Source organism: Cetorhinus maximus, chromosome 10 (assembly GCF_964194155.1).
Source record: "Cetorhinus maximus chromosome 10, sCetMax3.hap1.1, whole genome shotgun sequence".
NCBI lineage: Eukaryota > Metazoa > Chordata > Chondrichthyes > Lamniformes > Cetorhinidae > Cetorhinus > Cetorhinus maximus.
The window spans coordinates 77,192,180-77,205,572 of NC_135888.1; the positions used below are offsets into that span (position 1 = coordinate 77,192,180).

General features: G+C 40.5%; 1 protein-coding gene across 1 annotated transcript in view; it reads right to left on the reverse strand.

Annotated features, from left to right (window-relative positions):
- The window catches only part of LOC144685771 (uncharacterized), a 219,738-nt gene that overhangs the window by 180,038 nt on the left and 26,307 nt on the right, over positions 1-13,393 (reverse strand). The window contains exon 5 of the mRNA XM_078550630.1: positions 1,553-2,256. Within this exon, the coding sequence (XP_078406756.1) occupies positions 1,553-2,239 (687 nt within the window). The 5' untranslated portion in view covers positions 2,240-2,256. The remainder of the gene's footprint in view (positions 1-1,552; positions 2,257-13,393) is intronic.

A 13,393-nucleotide genomic window follows, 5' to 3' on the forward strand; every position in this document is an offset into this window, starting at 1 on the left:
AGAGGCTGCTCAGTAAGATAAGAGCCCATGGTGTTAGAGGCAAGGTACTAGCATGGATAGAAGATTGGCTGTCTGGCAGGAGGCAGAGAGTGGGGATAAGGGGGTCCTTCTCAGGATGGCGGCCGGTGACTAGTGGAGTTCCGCAGGGCTCAGTGTTGGGAGCACAACTTTTCACTTTATACATTAATGATCTAGATGAAGGAACTGAGGGCATCCTGGCTAAGTTTGCAGATGATACAAAGATAGGTGGAGGGACAGGTAGTATTGAGGAGGCGGAGAGGCTGCAGAACGATTTGGACATGTTAGGAGAATGGGCGAAGAAGTGGCAGATGGAATACAATGTGGGGAAGTGTGAGGTCATGCACTTTGGTAGGAAGAATAGAGGCATAGACTATTTTCTAAATGGGGAGAGAATTCAGAAATCTGGAGTGCAAAGGGACTTGGGAGTCCTAGTCCAGGATTCTCTTAAGGTTAACTTACAGGTTGAGTCGGTGGTTAGGAAGGCAAATGCAATGTTGGCATTTATTTTGAGAGGACTAGAATATAAAAGCAGGGATGTGCTGCTGAGGCTTTATAAGGCTCTGGTCAGACCACATTTAGAATATTGTGAGCAATTTTGGGCCCCGTATCTCAGGAAGGATGTGCTGGCCCTGGAGAGGGTCCAGAGGATGTTCACGAGAACGATCCCAGGAATGAAAGGCTTAACATATGAGGAATGTTTGAGGACTCTGGGTCTATACTCGATGGAGTTTAGAAGGATGAGGGGGGATCTGATTGAAACTTACAGAATACTGAAAGGCCTGGATAGAGTGGACGTGGGGAAGATGTTTCCATTAGTAGGAGAGACTAGGACCCGAGGGCACAGCCTCAGAGTAAAGGGAAGACCTTTTAGAACAGAGATGAGGAGAAACTTCTTTAGCCAGAGAGTGGTGAATCTATGGAATTCATTGCCACAGAAGGCTGTGGAGGCCAGGTCATTGAGCGTATTTAAGACCGAGATAGATAGGTTCTTGATTGGTAAGGGGATCAAAGGTTACGGGGAGAAGGTGGGAGAATGGGGTTGAGAAACTTCAGCCATGATTGAATGGCGGAGCAGACTCGATGGGCCGAATGGCCTAATTTCAGCTCCTATGTCTTATGGTCTTATAATATCTTACGTGGCTCGGTGTCACATTTTGTTTTATAATGCTCCTGTGAAGCTCCTTGGCACATCTAATTATGCTAAAGGCACTAAATAAACTGTTGATAACTATCACCGTATACTCTGGATATGGTAGTTCAACAGGTGAAAAAGTGAAAACCACAACTCCCGGGAGGACCTCTCTCATTCACAACAGGAGCTCCAACTCCCCACCCTATTTTTACACAATTCTTATGTCACATGAATTTCCACAGGAGCGGGATGAAAGCAGTTCATGTCATATATTAAGCAACATTTGATTTAGTTTGCAAAAACAGCCTCTAAATATATATGCAATGCATACCATAATAAATATATTAGAAGAAATTCATCCAGTCAAACCTAGGTTGTGTATATATAAACAACACTCACGTTTTTTCTTCCTTCTATTGGAGCTGGGGGATAAAAGGCCATTGTGTTGTCCACTTTCTGTTCAGATTCATGCGAAGGACTGTATTTAACACTTTTCTTTCTCATTCTTTTTGCTCTGTGTGATACTGGTATTTCTACTTCTTTGATGACTGGAGGTTGCTCTTCAGAATCCTTTACATCCTCTGTTTCCACCTCACTGCAGATTGATGATTCAAACATCATCTTTCCATTCATAACCATCTTAGTTATCTTTAACTTTAACTCTGGAGAACCATTTTGTGTAGAATCAGATACTGGAGAAGTGCGTCTGCCTTCATCAACTGCACAACAATCCTGGGTAGGGGAGCCCTCAGGGGATTCAGACCACTGTTTTGACTCTGGGGACTCAGAAAACCGAGTAGGAATCATAGAAGCCAGATCTTGAAGTCTGCGCAATGGAATATAGGGTGGTGCTGAAACATGTCCATTAAATGCAGGCTGTGCACCACTCTGTGAATCAGTGGACAACTGAACAGCACTTCTGTCCTGCAGATTACAGCACTCTTGTTCACAGATATTCTGTCCTGGCCTGCAGCCTGTATCATTGCTCTCAGAAACACTGAAACCCAATGAATTTGAAAACTGTTGCGGATTAGCAAAAGGCAATCCACTGCCCACTGTTAGTTCATATCCACAGGCATGATCCATCTTGCCCTAGAGTCAACCTAATAGAGAAGAAAAAATAACTGGTTATAGAACAGTCAAACCAAAAAAGCTTTAATGTTAAAGATATCAGTGCACACAAAACAATAATTACCAAGCCTCAAAGGTTATTTAGAAGACTTCATAAACTATAAGAAATAGAAGCAGCAGTAGGTCATTTGGCCCTCAAACTTATTCTGCCATTCAATAAGATTATGCCTGATCTGACTGTGGCCTTAACTCCACTTTTCAGCCTGCCCCTCATAACCCTTAACTTCCTTGCAGAAAAAAATCTGAATATATTTGAGGCTGAGAGAGACAATGACCCAACCACCATGCTTCTCTGGGGCAGAGAATTCTAAAGACTAATGGCTCAGAAGAAATTCCTTCTCATCTCAGTCTTATAATGGGAGACCCCCTATTTTTAAACTGTGCCCCATAGATTCCTCTCAGCATCTACACTGTCAAGCATCTCAGAATCTCATACTTCAATATCATCTCTCATTCTTCTAAACTCCAATGAGTATAGACCTAATCTTTCCTCATAAAGCAACCCCTTCATCCCAGAAATCCACCTATTCAACTTTCTCTAAATTCTTCCAACGCAAGCAAGGAGACCAAAACTGTACACAGGACTCTAGGTACCAATGTCCTGTATTGCTTTAGCAAGACATCCCTACTTTTATACTCCACCCCCCTTGCAATAATGATGGCTACAAAAGGTGTGTCCAATTTGCCTTCCTAATTACTTGCTGTACCTGCATGTTAAGTTTCTGTGATTCGTGTACAATCACTAAAATGGCAAGAATTCAAAATCACTTTCGGCACTGATGAGCTGACCATATACCATCACAAAACCATATTCTGACACCTCACACTTAAGAATCCGTAAATCAGCAAAACACAGTTCCAAAGGACAATTCTTACCATAGCACGATTCTAGAAAAGCAACACAGTCACAATGCACTGCATCCAGTGTCACTGGACAATGACTATAAGAATTAATCCCATCATTTATTCTAAATTGAGTTATAGAATTTACCACAATTTATGTACTCTCTGGCAAAAACATATAAGGTGGATTAGTAAAGTGCATTAATGAAACCCAACAGTAATGTCAATTCCAGGGCAAATGTTCCAAAGTCCAGACTGTTGTAAATTATTTTGATATATATGGATCATAATTTGGAAAAAAAGACAATACTTAAAAGTCATAGTGCTGATCTCATAAACCTTAAATAACTTCTTTTAACAAAAATCAAATGAAACACTCTGTTTCTTGAGAAATAATAGGTCCCAATCTCATGTCCTTCCAGTTATTAACTACTTGAGACAATTGTACATTTCCAACCAGGCTCACTTTACCAACGCTGGCCTATTTTATCTACAGAATTTAGCGCAACAATTTGCCAAGGTTTCTTCAGAGCACTTCCCAAAACAGTAACCTTCGTCACCAAGGAGGACAAGAGCAGCAGGTGCAAGTGAACATCACCACCTCCAAGCTCCTTAAATCTCACACCATTCTGACTTGGCATATTGCCATTCCCTCACTGTTGCTGAGGGAAAATCCTGGAACGTCCTTCCCAACAGCATTGTGGGAACACTTCCATAGCTGTTCAAGAAAGGCTGCCATCGTCTCAAGGCAACTAGGAATGGGCAACGAATGCTGGTCTTGCCAGTGACACTCCCATCCTTAAAACAAATTCAAAACAGTCTGAAGGATATTGATGTGGAATGGATAATTGCTCTAAGGCATGCTTTACGCTAAAATCTACAAAGTACTGAAAGGTTTTGCAGGGAATATCCCATTTTGAGATGACATCAAAATACATCTCTCCTAGTACTAATTGGGAGGTCTTGTGGTGCAGTGGGTAGTGCCCCTGCCTCACAACCAGAAGTTCTGGATTCGAGACCCACTCCAGGACTTGATGGCCACAAAAGATGTGTCCATAATGTGGTCAAACAGGTTGATTATCGACCTAGAATCCTTTCAATAAACTTATGTAAACTTATGCAGTAAGAGTGAGAGAATCTCTTGGCCAGGCATACTTGAAGCGGAGTGGCACCCCTCAAGCTTTAGCCTCTGGTGACAGGCTAGAGACGTGTCCCAGGAAAACCTAGCTACGGAAACAGACGTAAGATGTGCTTCATCTGTTTCATGCATCTCTAGATGCGGAAAGAGAAGAAATGGTACTGATTGCCTGACAGATTTCCACTCCAGCGTAACGAATGGAAATACATAATCTGCCCTTTAACTGGACAGTGTAACCTTATGATCACTTTCTCAAGTCAAACCCTGGATCAACCCAAGGCAAAACCTCCAGGAAAATACCTGTTATGCCAGATACACATCAGCTGTCTTTAAGGGAGACACATACATTTGCATCAATATTTTCTTTTTAAAATGTTAAGTTTTTTGGTTTAATGATAACATCCTCATCTTTGAGGTAGAGGTTATGGGTTCAAATCTCACTCCACTAAGGCTGATATTTCAGTACAGTACCAAGTTACTGTTGCATTGCTAGAAGTGCCATCTTTGGATAAGGTGCTAAGCCCAGTGCCCATATGACTGGACATAAAAAGTCCCATGCCACTATTCAGAGAAGGGCAGCATAAGTCCCTTGGTGTCCTGGTCAACAATTATACCTGAAGACTTTGAAAACCAGTTATACTAGTCACATATTTCATTGCTGTTGAGGAACATTGCTGTGTCTGAATTGCCGCCACATTTCCCTACATTACAAGTGTTTACACTTAAAAGTACCTTCAATGTTTAAAGGATGAGACACGCTGCCATAGCAAGATGAAAAGCTTTGGCAACATGTCTCTTTTTCAGCAATATTCAAGCTCTGTACTACCAAATGAATGTTTAAAAGTACTTCACTGGCTGTGAAATACTTTGGAAAATCCAGAAGTCATGAATGACACCACGTAAAATCTTTATTGTAGATTAGCAGGGACCCACAAAACATATGCAGTCAAATCAATATCCTTATTGCAACAGTACTTCTTTAAATACAGGATTTCTAGTTGTTCTTTCACCAAAGACCAACAGATTCAGTACTTCTCATTCTAGAAAAAGCTACATAAAACTGCCTGCGTGTAAAAACAGGCCTAGGAATACAAGTACAAATTTTGTCAAAGAGTCTCGCTTTTGGGAACTTTTGAAAAGACAGGTTTATATATGTTGGGTTCAATTTATTCAACACTATTTTCTTGAAATCTGCCCGTTATAATTTCAGCATCTATCATCAAAGTAATCAGCTTCCTGCCTGCCAATCTTGTTCATGATTAAGTCCTTGTTTAGATTTCAAGTTTTGTGGCAACATTATAACAGCTCCTTCCTCGAGTCCAGATTTGTGCGGTGGCATGTCCATTGGAGATAGATTGTGTAGAACCACTGGATGGTATATACTATCATCTTTGCCTATAGAATCAATGCTGATATATTCTTTTAATTCATCTGACAGCTTTTCTAAAACTTTTTCACTCAAACCTAGTGAATCTTCATTTTTAGCTTTTGAATAACAAGTTATATAAAATAACTGGCCTGCCATTTTGCCACACTTAACCAATTCCATCATTTCATCCACTCCTTCCATACCATTCCCATCTTCCAATGCCATTCCCACTCCATTCCTTCCATTCCTCAGGGGAACACTTTCTCCAGCCAGCGTAACCTTGTTGTTGGGCACCCGTTACCTTCCATTTTCTTTGTTCTCAACCAACCACTGCCACCACCCACTGGCAGCTGTACATGTGCCACTCGTTAAACTGACTAATTAGAACAGTTCAGTCAGATAAAAACTGAGCATTATTTTAGATGGCTTCTGTGTTGCCCATGCTGTTCCAGAATAAATACTAAATTTTAGTAACTTATCACATCTAAGAGCATTTTATTGGATGACAGATGGCATAATAGTCACCTTACCCCAACAAATCTAGGAAGCTTCATCAATCCAGCAGTATAGAACAGAATTTGCACACATGCATGCACATTTACTGGAAACTTGCTGCACTGCTATCTTTTGAGCAGCTCGTCAATGCCCAAAGCAACCAACTTGCCAATTTTCAAAAGGAAATTGAATAGAAAAGGAGCTCGAAAGGATAAAAAAAAAGTGGGGCTATGGGGAATGAGCAGGAGAGTGGGATCAATAGGATAGCTCTTTCAAGGAGCCAATACAGGCAAAATGGACTAAATGTCATCCTGTACTATTATGATTCCATGAAAATATGCAGCCCTATATTACAAAAACAGGTTTTCTTTTTAACAACTCCATCTATCCCAAACATGAGTCCTAGAAAATATGGGCTAAATTACTTTCTAAAACCTGCAGCAGAGAAGGAGCAGAAAATGACCTAACACTGAATAACTTCAGCACAAAATGAAGCATTTAGGCACAATTTAGAATGAGTCATTTCCATGACATGTTTCCACCCACTCATGATTGAATTTCCCATTCTGTCACATACCTTTAAAGCAAAGAGTTACCGGTGAAACAAATATCAACTACTAAGGCTAAACAACTGAACACTAGCAGGAAGTTCAGGCTAAATCTAGACACACATTAAAGGAGCACATTGATGGCAAACAATTTATTTCTTAATAACAAGATGCAAACAAATAATCTGTAAAAAGATGATTTAGACCCAGGCACATAAAAAAAAATCAAACCAAAAGCTCATTATGCTCAAAAAGCTCACTTTTTAAAAAAAAAAGCAAATTCGGTATATCCTTTGACAATATCTTCCAAACCTGCGATCTCTACTGCTGAGAAGGACAAGGACAGCAGATGCATAGGAACACCACAACCCTCAAGTTTTCCTCCAATCCACACACCATCCCGACTTGGAACTATATTGCCTTTCCTTGAATGTTATTGGGTCAGAATCCTGGAACTCCCTCCCTAACAGTGCTGTGGTTGTACCTACACCACATGCAGCGGCTCAAGAAGAAGGCTGATCAACCTCCTTCTCATGGGCAACTTAGGATGGACAATAAATGTTGGCCTAGCCAACAACGCCCACATATCGTGAAAGAATAAAAAACAGTAAGGATTCACGAACCAGTCACATGCAGTCAATTCACGGGATTCCATGAAGGTGGATTTTGGCTCAGATCAGAAAGTAGAATCAGTATAGATGGAGATTAAGAATAGCAAGGGTCAGAAAACACTGGGGGAGAAGTTAGTTGTCCCCCATTGGACACAGCATTAAACAAGTGTTACAACTGCATCATATGCCTGTAAACTTGAGGAAGATGGGCATTTTTACTTGTAAACGGCAGTATGGAGTATGTCCATGTCATGAAGAGATATTAATATCTATAGTGTTATAGGAATTTTTTTTATAAATAGAGTTTAGTGGTGTTTGTTTGTCTGTGTGTCTTAATTGGATTAAAGCCAGCTAGTCTGGGTGCTTTGATGTATAGTAGTTTGAGATGTTAATTAGATAAACGCAAGGAGATGATGATAAAGTGTAAATTTGCATTTGTTAAATAAACTATTCAAAAGGATGGGTAAAATCTTGCACCTAGCCGGGAGATGCTAAGCAATGTGTTTATATTACTAATAAAGTTAGTGGGATGAAAATGTTGTTAGAAGATGTGCCATTAAAAGCCTAGGATACCATGGAAAATTTACATTCAAAGGAAAAGCTAGGTATAAACAGAAAGGAGTGTGTGTGAGTCAGAGGCATTTAAGATCTAACCAGCCTGTAAGCCTACAACTGTATCTGCAAAGGAACCAAACTGCAAGGAAGTTCATTTTGAATTAAGGTCAAATGTGTTTTGCCTGGTGTCTGTTTAAAGTCTATGGGTTATTGTTGCCTTGGTGAAGATTTACCTGGGAATGATTAATTTGGGGATTTGTTTGAAAGTTATTATGGTAGTAATTTGTAAACATGCACACGTATTTAATTTGTTGTTAAATTAATAAATGTTTAATTTAGTTTTATGTTAAAAAAACCTTTGGAGGCTCGGTTTTATTCTTGAATTCAGAGTTGCACCTCAAACATACCAATTGAAAATATAGGTTATGACAGCTGTTCAAGTTTCCCCCTGGGATTTAAACAATTCAGCCTTTACCAACTGCTGTCAATTTAACTTGGCAAGATGGACTCCGAGGTGATGGGGATGGGGGATGATGGGGGGGTTGACTCATGTCTGGGCATGCCTCTGGGCGGGAAGTCACTAAAATGAAAGGCACCTTTTGAGGACGTTCCATTGAAGAGACATCAGAATGCAACAAATCAATTCTGGAGTCAACAGTTACTAGTATCTACATGTTTACTGAAGCTGTTTACAATAGCTGCCCAAACTTCATGGTATTTCAATTTGCAGACACGAAGATGGATATGAAGGAAACCACTTTAGCAGAAGGTGCAAATGGCCAACATTCATTCCTACTGTATGGGCAATGGAAACATCGATACTGTGGTCACATCACAGAAATTGGTTCATGATAGGGAATACCTTACTAATTCACAAGGACAGCCCATAGCAGTCAGTCTGGGATTGGGAGATTTCAGAACGAAGTCATCTCACTCTGCAAAAAGAAGAACCCTGCCTAGAAAAGCCACCACAACTAGAGCAGTAAGGTCAATTCATTTTGCCTTAAAGAGCTGAGCTCCATGACATCATGGGCTTGGCTCCGGCTGCACTCCCCACAGGAACTATTATGTTCGCCAGTATTCCAAATTGAATGGTGGGCAATGAGGTGCACTCAGGGGACTCATGCACTACCTGACTGTCCTCATACACCCCTTCCCTCTCTGTCTGCACACCCTTAAGCAACAGGGTAAAAACAGGGAAAAAAAGCAGACAATAAACACAAGTTTCAGAAAGGCAGACTAAGATTGGAAACAGAAAGCCTCGCCAATGTTGTATGTCTTTAGTTAACCAGACACAGATAACAAAGCACTTATGCAGACTTACATTATCTCACCCAACAAAAATCTAATATATTTTGTATTTAACATTTAACTGCAAGGACTGTTTAAATTCAAAGACTCATCCAGGGGCCTAAGCAGGGAGATAGAAGCTATCCACTGGTAGCTGCTGTAGATACTTAAGGAAACTAGCTCAAAATGTTTTATTCTGTACCTGGACTCAGTTAGCCCCTTTGTTTCAGAATTTATAAATTCAAACATTCTCAGTGCAACCTAGCACTGAGTGTGACCTCAACAGAGTGCTAGGAGTTTGGTGAGCTGAGGGAATTCGGTGAGGAGAGGAGGGAGGTACTCCTTTGCTTTTTCTAACTTTTTCACCCTGGAGGAATTGGTTCTGGCTCTGCTACAGGAGAAGAAGTTAGCTGTTTGGCAAGTATCTGGTGAGTGGTTAAGGTTTATTCTATTCCCAAGGTTTAAAATTGTACAGGAATTTATGGTCAGATTAATAAAATATAAATTTATATTTAAATAAATAATTGAATTAAATAATTAAGTAATTTATTAAAAGGATGGCAGGACAGGTGATGTATCATGGCTGTAGCATATGAGAGTTCCTGGATACTAGTGTAATCCAGGGTAAACATGTCTGAGTGTCTGTGGCTTGAGGAGCATCAGTTTAGGGTCACTGGGCTGGAGGCTGAGCTGCGGACACTGCGGCGCATAAAGAAAGGAGAAGTCACCTGGACGCTATATACCAGGAGGCAGTCACACTCCTTAGGATAGGGTCTTCTGATTTGGAAGGTAAGTATAGGACAAGAGGGTGTGACTGCAGCTGAGGCAGGAAAGGGGACCCAGAGGGCAAGAGTGCAGCCTCTGCAATTATCCAGCAGGTTCAAGATTCTTTCAGTTTGTTTGGATGAGAGTGGGGGCTGCAAGGCGGACAAACGGACTGACCATGGCACTGTGCCATTCAAGTGGGGGGCACTAAGAGGAATGTAGTGGTAACAGGGGACAGTATAGTGGGGGTTTGATACTGTTCTTTGTAGCAAAGAGTGAGACTCCAGGCAGCTATGTTGCCTGCCCAGTGCCAGGGATCGGGAAATTTGCTCAGGGCTGGAGTGGACTTAGTGAGAGGGGAGAATCCAGTTGGTATGCTTCATGTAGGTACCAACAGCATAGGCAGAATGAGGAAGGAGGTCCTGCATACTCAGTATGAGGAGCTGGGCAGCAAATTAAAAAGCAGAACCTCAAAAAGGTAATAATTTCTGGATTAAGCCATGTGCAAATGAATGATTAGTGAGGGACAAGTGGGTTCCAGTTCATGGGGCACTGGCACCAGTACTGGGAAGCGGTGGCTGTACCGTTGGGACGCTCTACAACTGAACCCTGCTGTGGCTGGTGTTCTAGCGAGCAGCATAACTATGGAAGTAGAAAGGGTTTTAAACTAATAGTGGGGGCAAGGGTGTGGGAAGATGTGGTAAAGCAAAGAGCAGAGACAAGTGTGAGGAACCCGTTTTTGAAAAAAAATTGAAGGACATTGAATTTTGGATATTCTTCCTCCCTAGTTATTTTTAAAAGTTTGCAATATTAATTCAGGGCTGTGAATATGCCATTCTTCAAGAAACCATGGGTCAAGATAGGTGTCCAGCAGGGAACACCTGGAGAGGGAAAGAGATACTTTATATATCCAAGTTAACAAAGTACTGCTGTTGTGAGGCTAAAGACTCTTGCTGATTGGTTAAAACACTTGGCCTATGAGAAGTATTCTTCGAACATAGTCTGTAAAATTCTCAGTGTGGGTGTGCCTTAGAAGCAGGCTGCAAAAAAAATACTCTTTCCCACCTTTGTGTTTAACCTTCCTCAGAAACATCTCCTCGGGTTAACTCATCTGCTTTTGTGACAGTTTGCAAAGTTGTGATAAAGAGTTATCAAGGACAGTTTCACCAAAAAATCTGTCTGAAAGAACTTCCAGATTTATTGTGACCAGCATTCTGGTCAACAGCGTCGAAATCTCTTCGAATTTTATCCTTTTAAAAGTAACATTCCCATACTCTAGCCTCTGCAGGGGATTGTTTGTTTTGTCCTGTTTTTGTGTTTGTGTGAGAGTGTATAGGGGTTTGAATATCTGTTTTTATAAAAAGGGGAAAATCATTACATTTCTAGACTACAGCTTGTAAGTTAACCAGTTTATTAACTTGTTTTTAAAATGCATTTGGTTTTATAATAAATCTTTTTTTTTGTGTTAACTGAAAGAAGCCTGGTTAGAGTCCTTTTATGCTGGGAACAACAGTGTGAAAGGTAACAAGTGGCCAGCTTTGTGAGCGAATTAAACATTTAAACTATTGTTACAATCTGTGGAGAAGCAGGGCTAGAATTGACCACGCACTCCTCCTATCACAGTCCGTAACACAAGGCAAGAGAGAAAGGTACAGAAATGGGAAGTGATAAACACACCATGATAGGAAGGGACAGAGTACAAATCTAAGAATAAATCAGCAGATAAGGCTATACGTTACAAAAATAATAAAACGACAAAACTAAAGGCTCTGTATCTGAATGCACGGAGTATTTGAAACAAAATAGATGAACTAAGAGTTCAAATAGAAATAAATATGTACCATCAGATAGTCATCACAGGGACATGGTTTTAGGATGACATAGATTGGGACCTGAATATTGAAGGGTACATGACATTTAAGGAGGACAGGAAGTTAGGAAAAGGTGGAGGGGTGGTTCTGTTAATTGATGATAGTATGAGCACATTAGAGACTGTGACCTAAGTTCAGGAATGTAGAAGCAGTATGGGTTCAGATATGATTAAGGCAAGAAGTCACTTGTGGGAGTAGTGTACAGGCCCCCTAATTGTAACCACACATTAGGATAGAGTATAAAGGAAGAGATAATGGCAGCTTGTCAGAAAGGTACAGCAATAATCATGGGAGACTTAATCTATATATATATATAACTAAAGTAAACAGGCAAATGAGGTTAAGGGATAGGTCGATACAGATGCATTGGCAAACATTTAAAGGGATATTTCATAATACATAGAAGATGCATTCCAATAAGAAAGAAAAATTCCAACCATCCGTGGTTAATCAAAAAAGTTAAAGACAGTATCAACTTTAAAGAAAAAGCATATAATTGCACAAAGATAGGTGACAAGTCAGAAGATTGGACAGAATATAAAGAACAAAAAGATTAATAGGGAGGGAAAAACTGGAGTACGAGAATAAGCTAGCTAAAAATGTAACGACCGATAGTAAGAGTTTCTATAGATATTTAAATAAGAGTTAATAAAGTGAGCGTTGATCCTATAGAAAGGGAGTCTGCGGAACTAATAATGGAAAGCAACGAGATAGCATATGAACTGAACAGGTATTTTGCATCAGTCTTCACGATAGATGATACAAGTAACATCCCAGAAATGGAAGGGAGTGAGGAACTTGGGTAAATTACAATTGCCAGGGAAGTGGTATTGTGCAAATTGTGGAGCTGCGGGCTGACAAATCCTCGGGTGCTGATGGACGGCATCCCAGGATCTTGAAAGAAGTGGCTAGCAAGATAGTTGATGCACTGGTTTTAATTTTCCAAAATTCCCTAGATTCAGGGAAGGTTCCATTACATTGGAAAATAGCAAATGTAACTCCTTTATTCAAAAAGGAAGGGATACAGGAAGTAGGAAGGTACAGGCCAGTTAGCCTAACATCTGCCATATGAAGGATGTTAAAGAGCAGGGCACTTAGAAAAATTCAAGACAATCAGGCAGAGTCAACAAGGTTTTATGAAAGGGAAATCATGTTAAATCAATTTATTGAAGTTCTCTGTAATAGTAACATGTGCTGTGGATAAAGGGGAACTGGTGGATGTACTGTACTTAGATTTTCTGTACTTAGATTTCCTGAGGGCATTTGATAAAGTGCCACATCAAAGGTTATTGCAAAAAATAAAAGCTCATGGTGTAGGTGGTAACATATTAGCATGGATAGAAGATTGGCTAGCTGACAGGAAACAGAGGATAGGCATAAATGGGTCTTTTTCTGGTTGGCAGGATGTAATGAGTGGTGTGCCACAGGGATCAGTGCTGGGGCCTCAACTTTTTACAATTTGTACAAATGACGCGGATGAAGGGACCGAAGGTATGGTTGCTAAATTTGCTGATGATACAAAGATAGGTTGGAAAGTAAGTTGTGAAGAGGATGCAAGGAGGCTATAAAGGGACACAGATAGGTTAGTGAGTGGGCAAAGATATGGCAAATGGAGTATAATGTG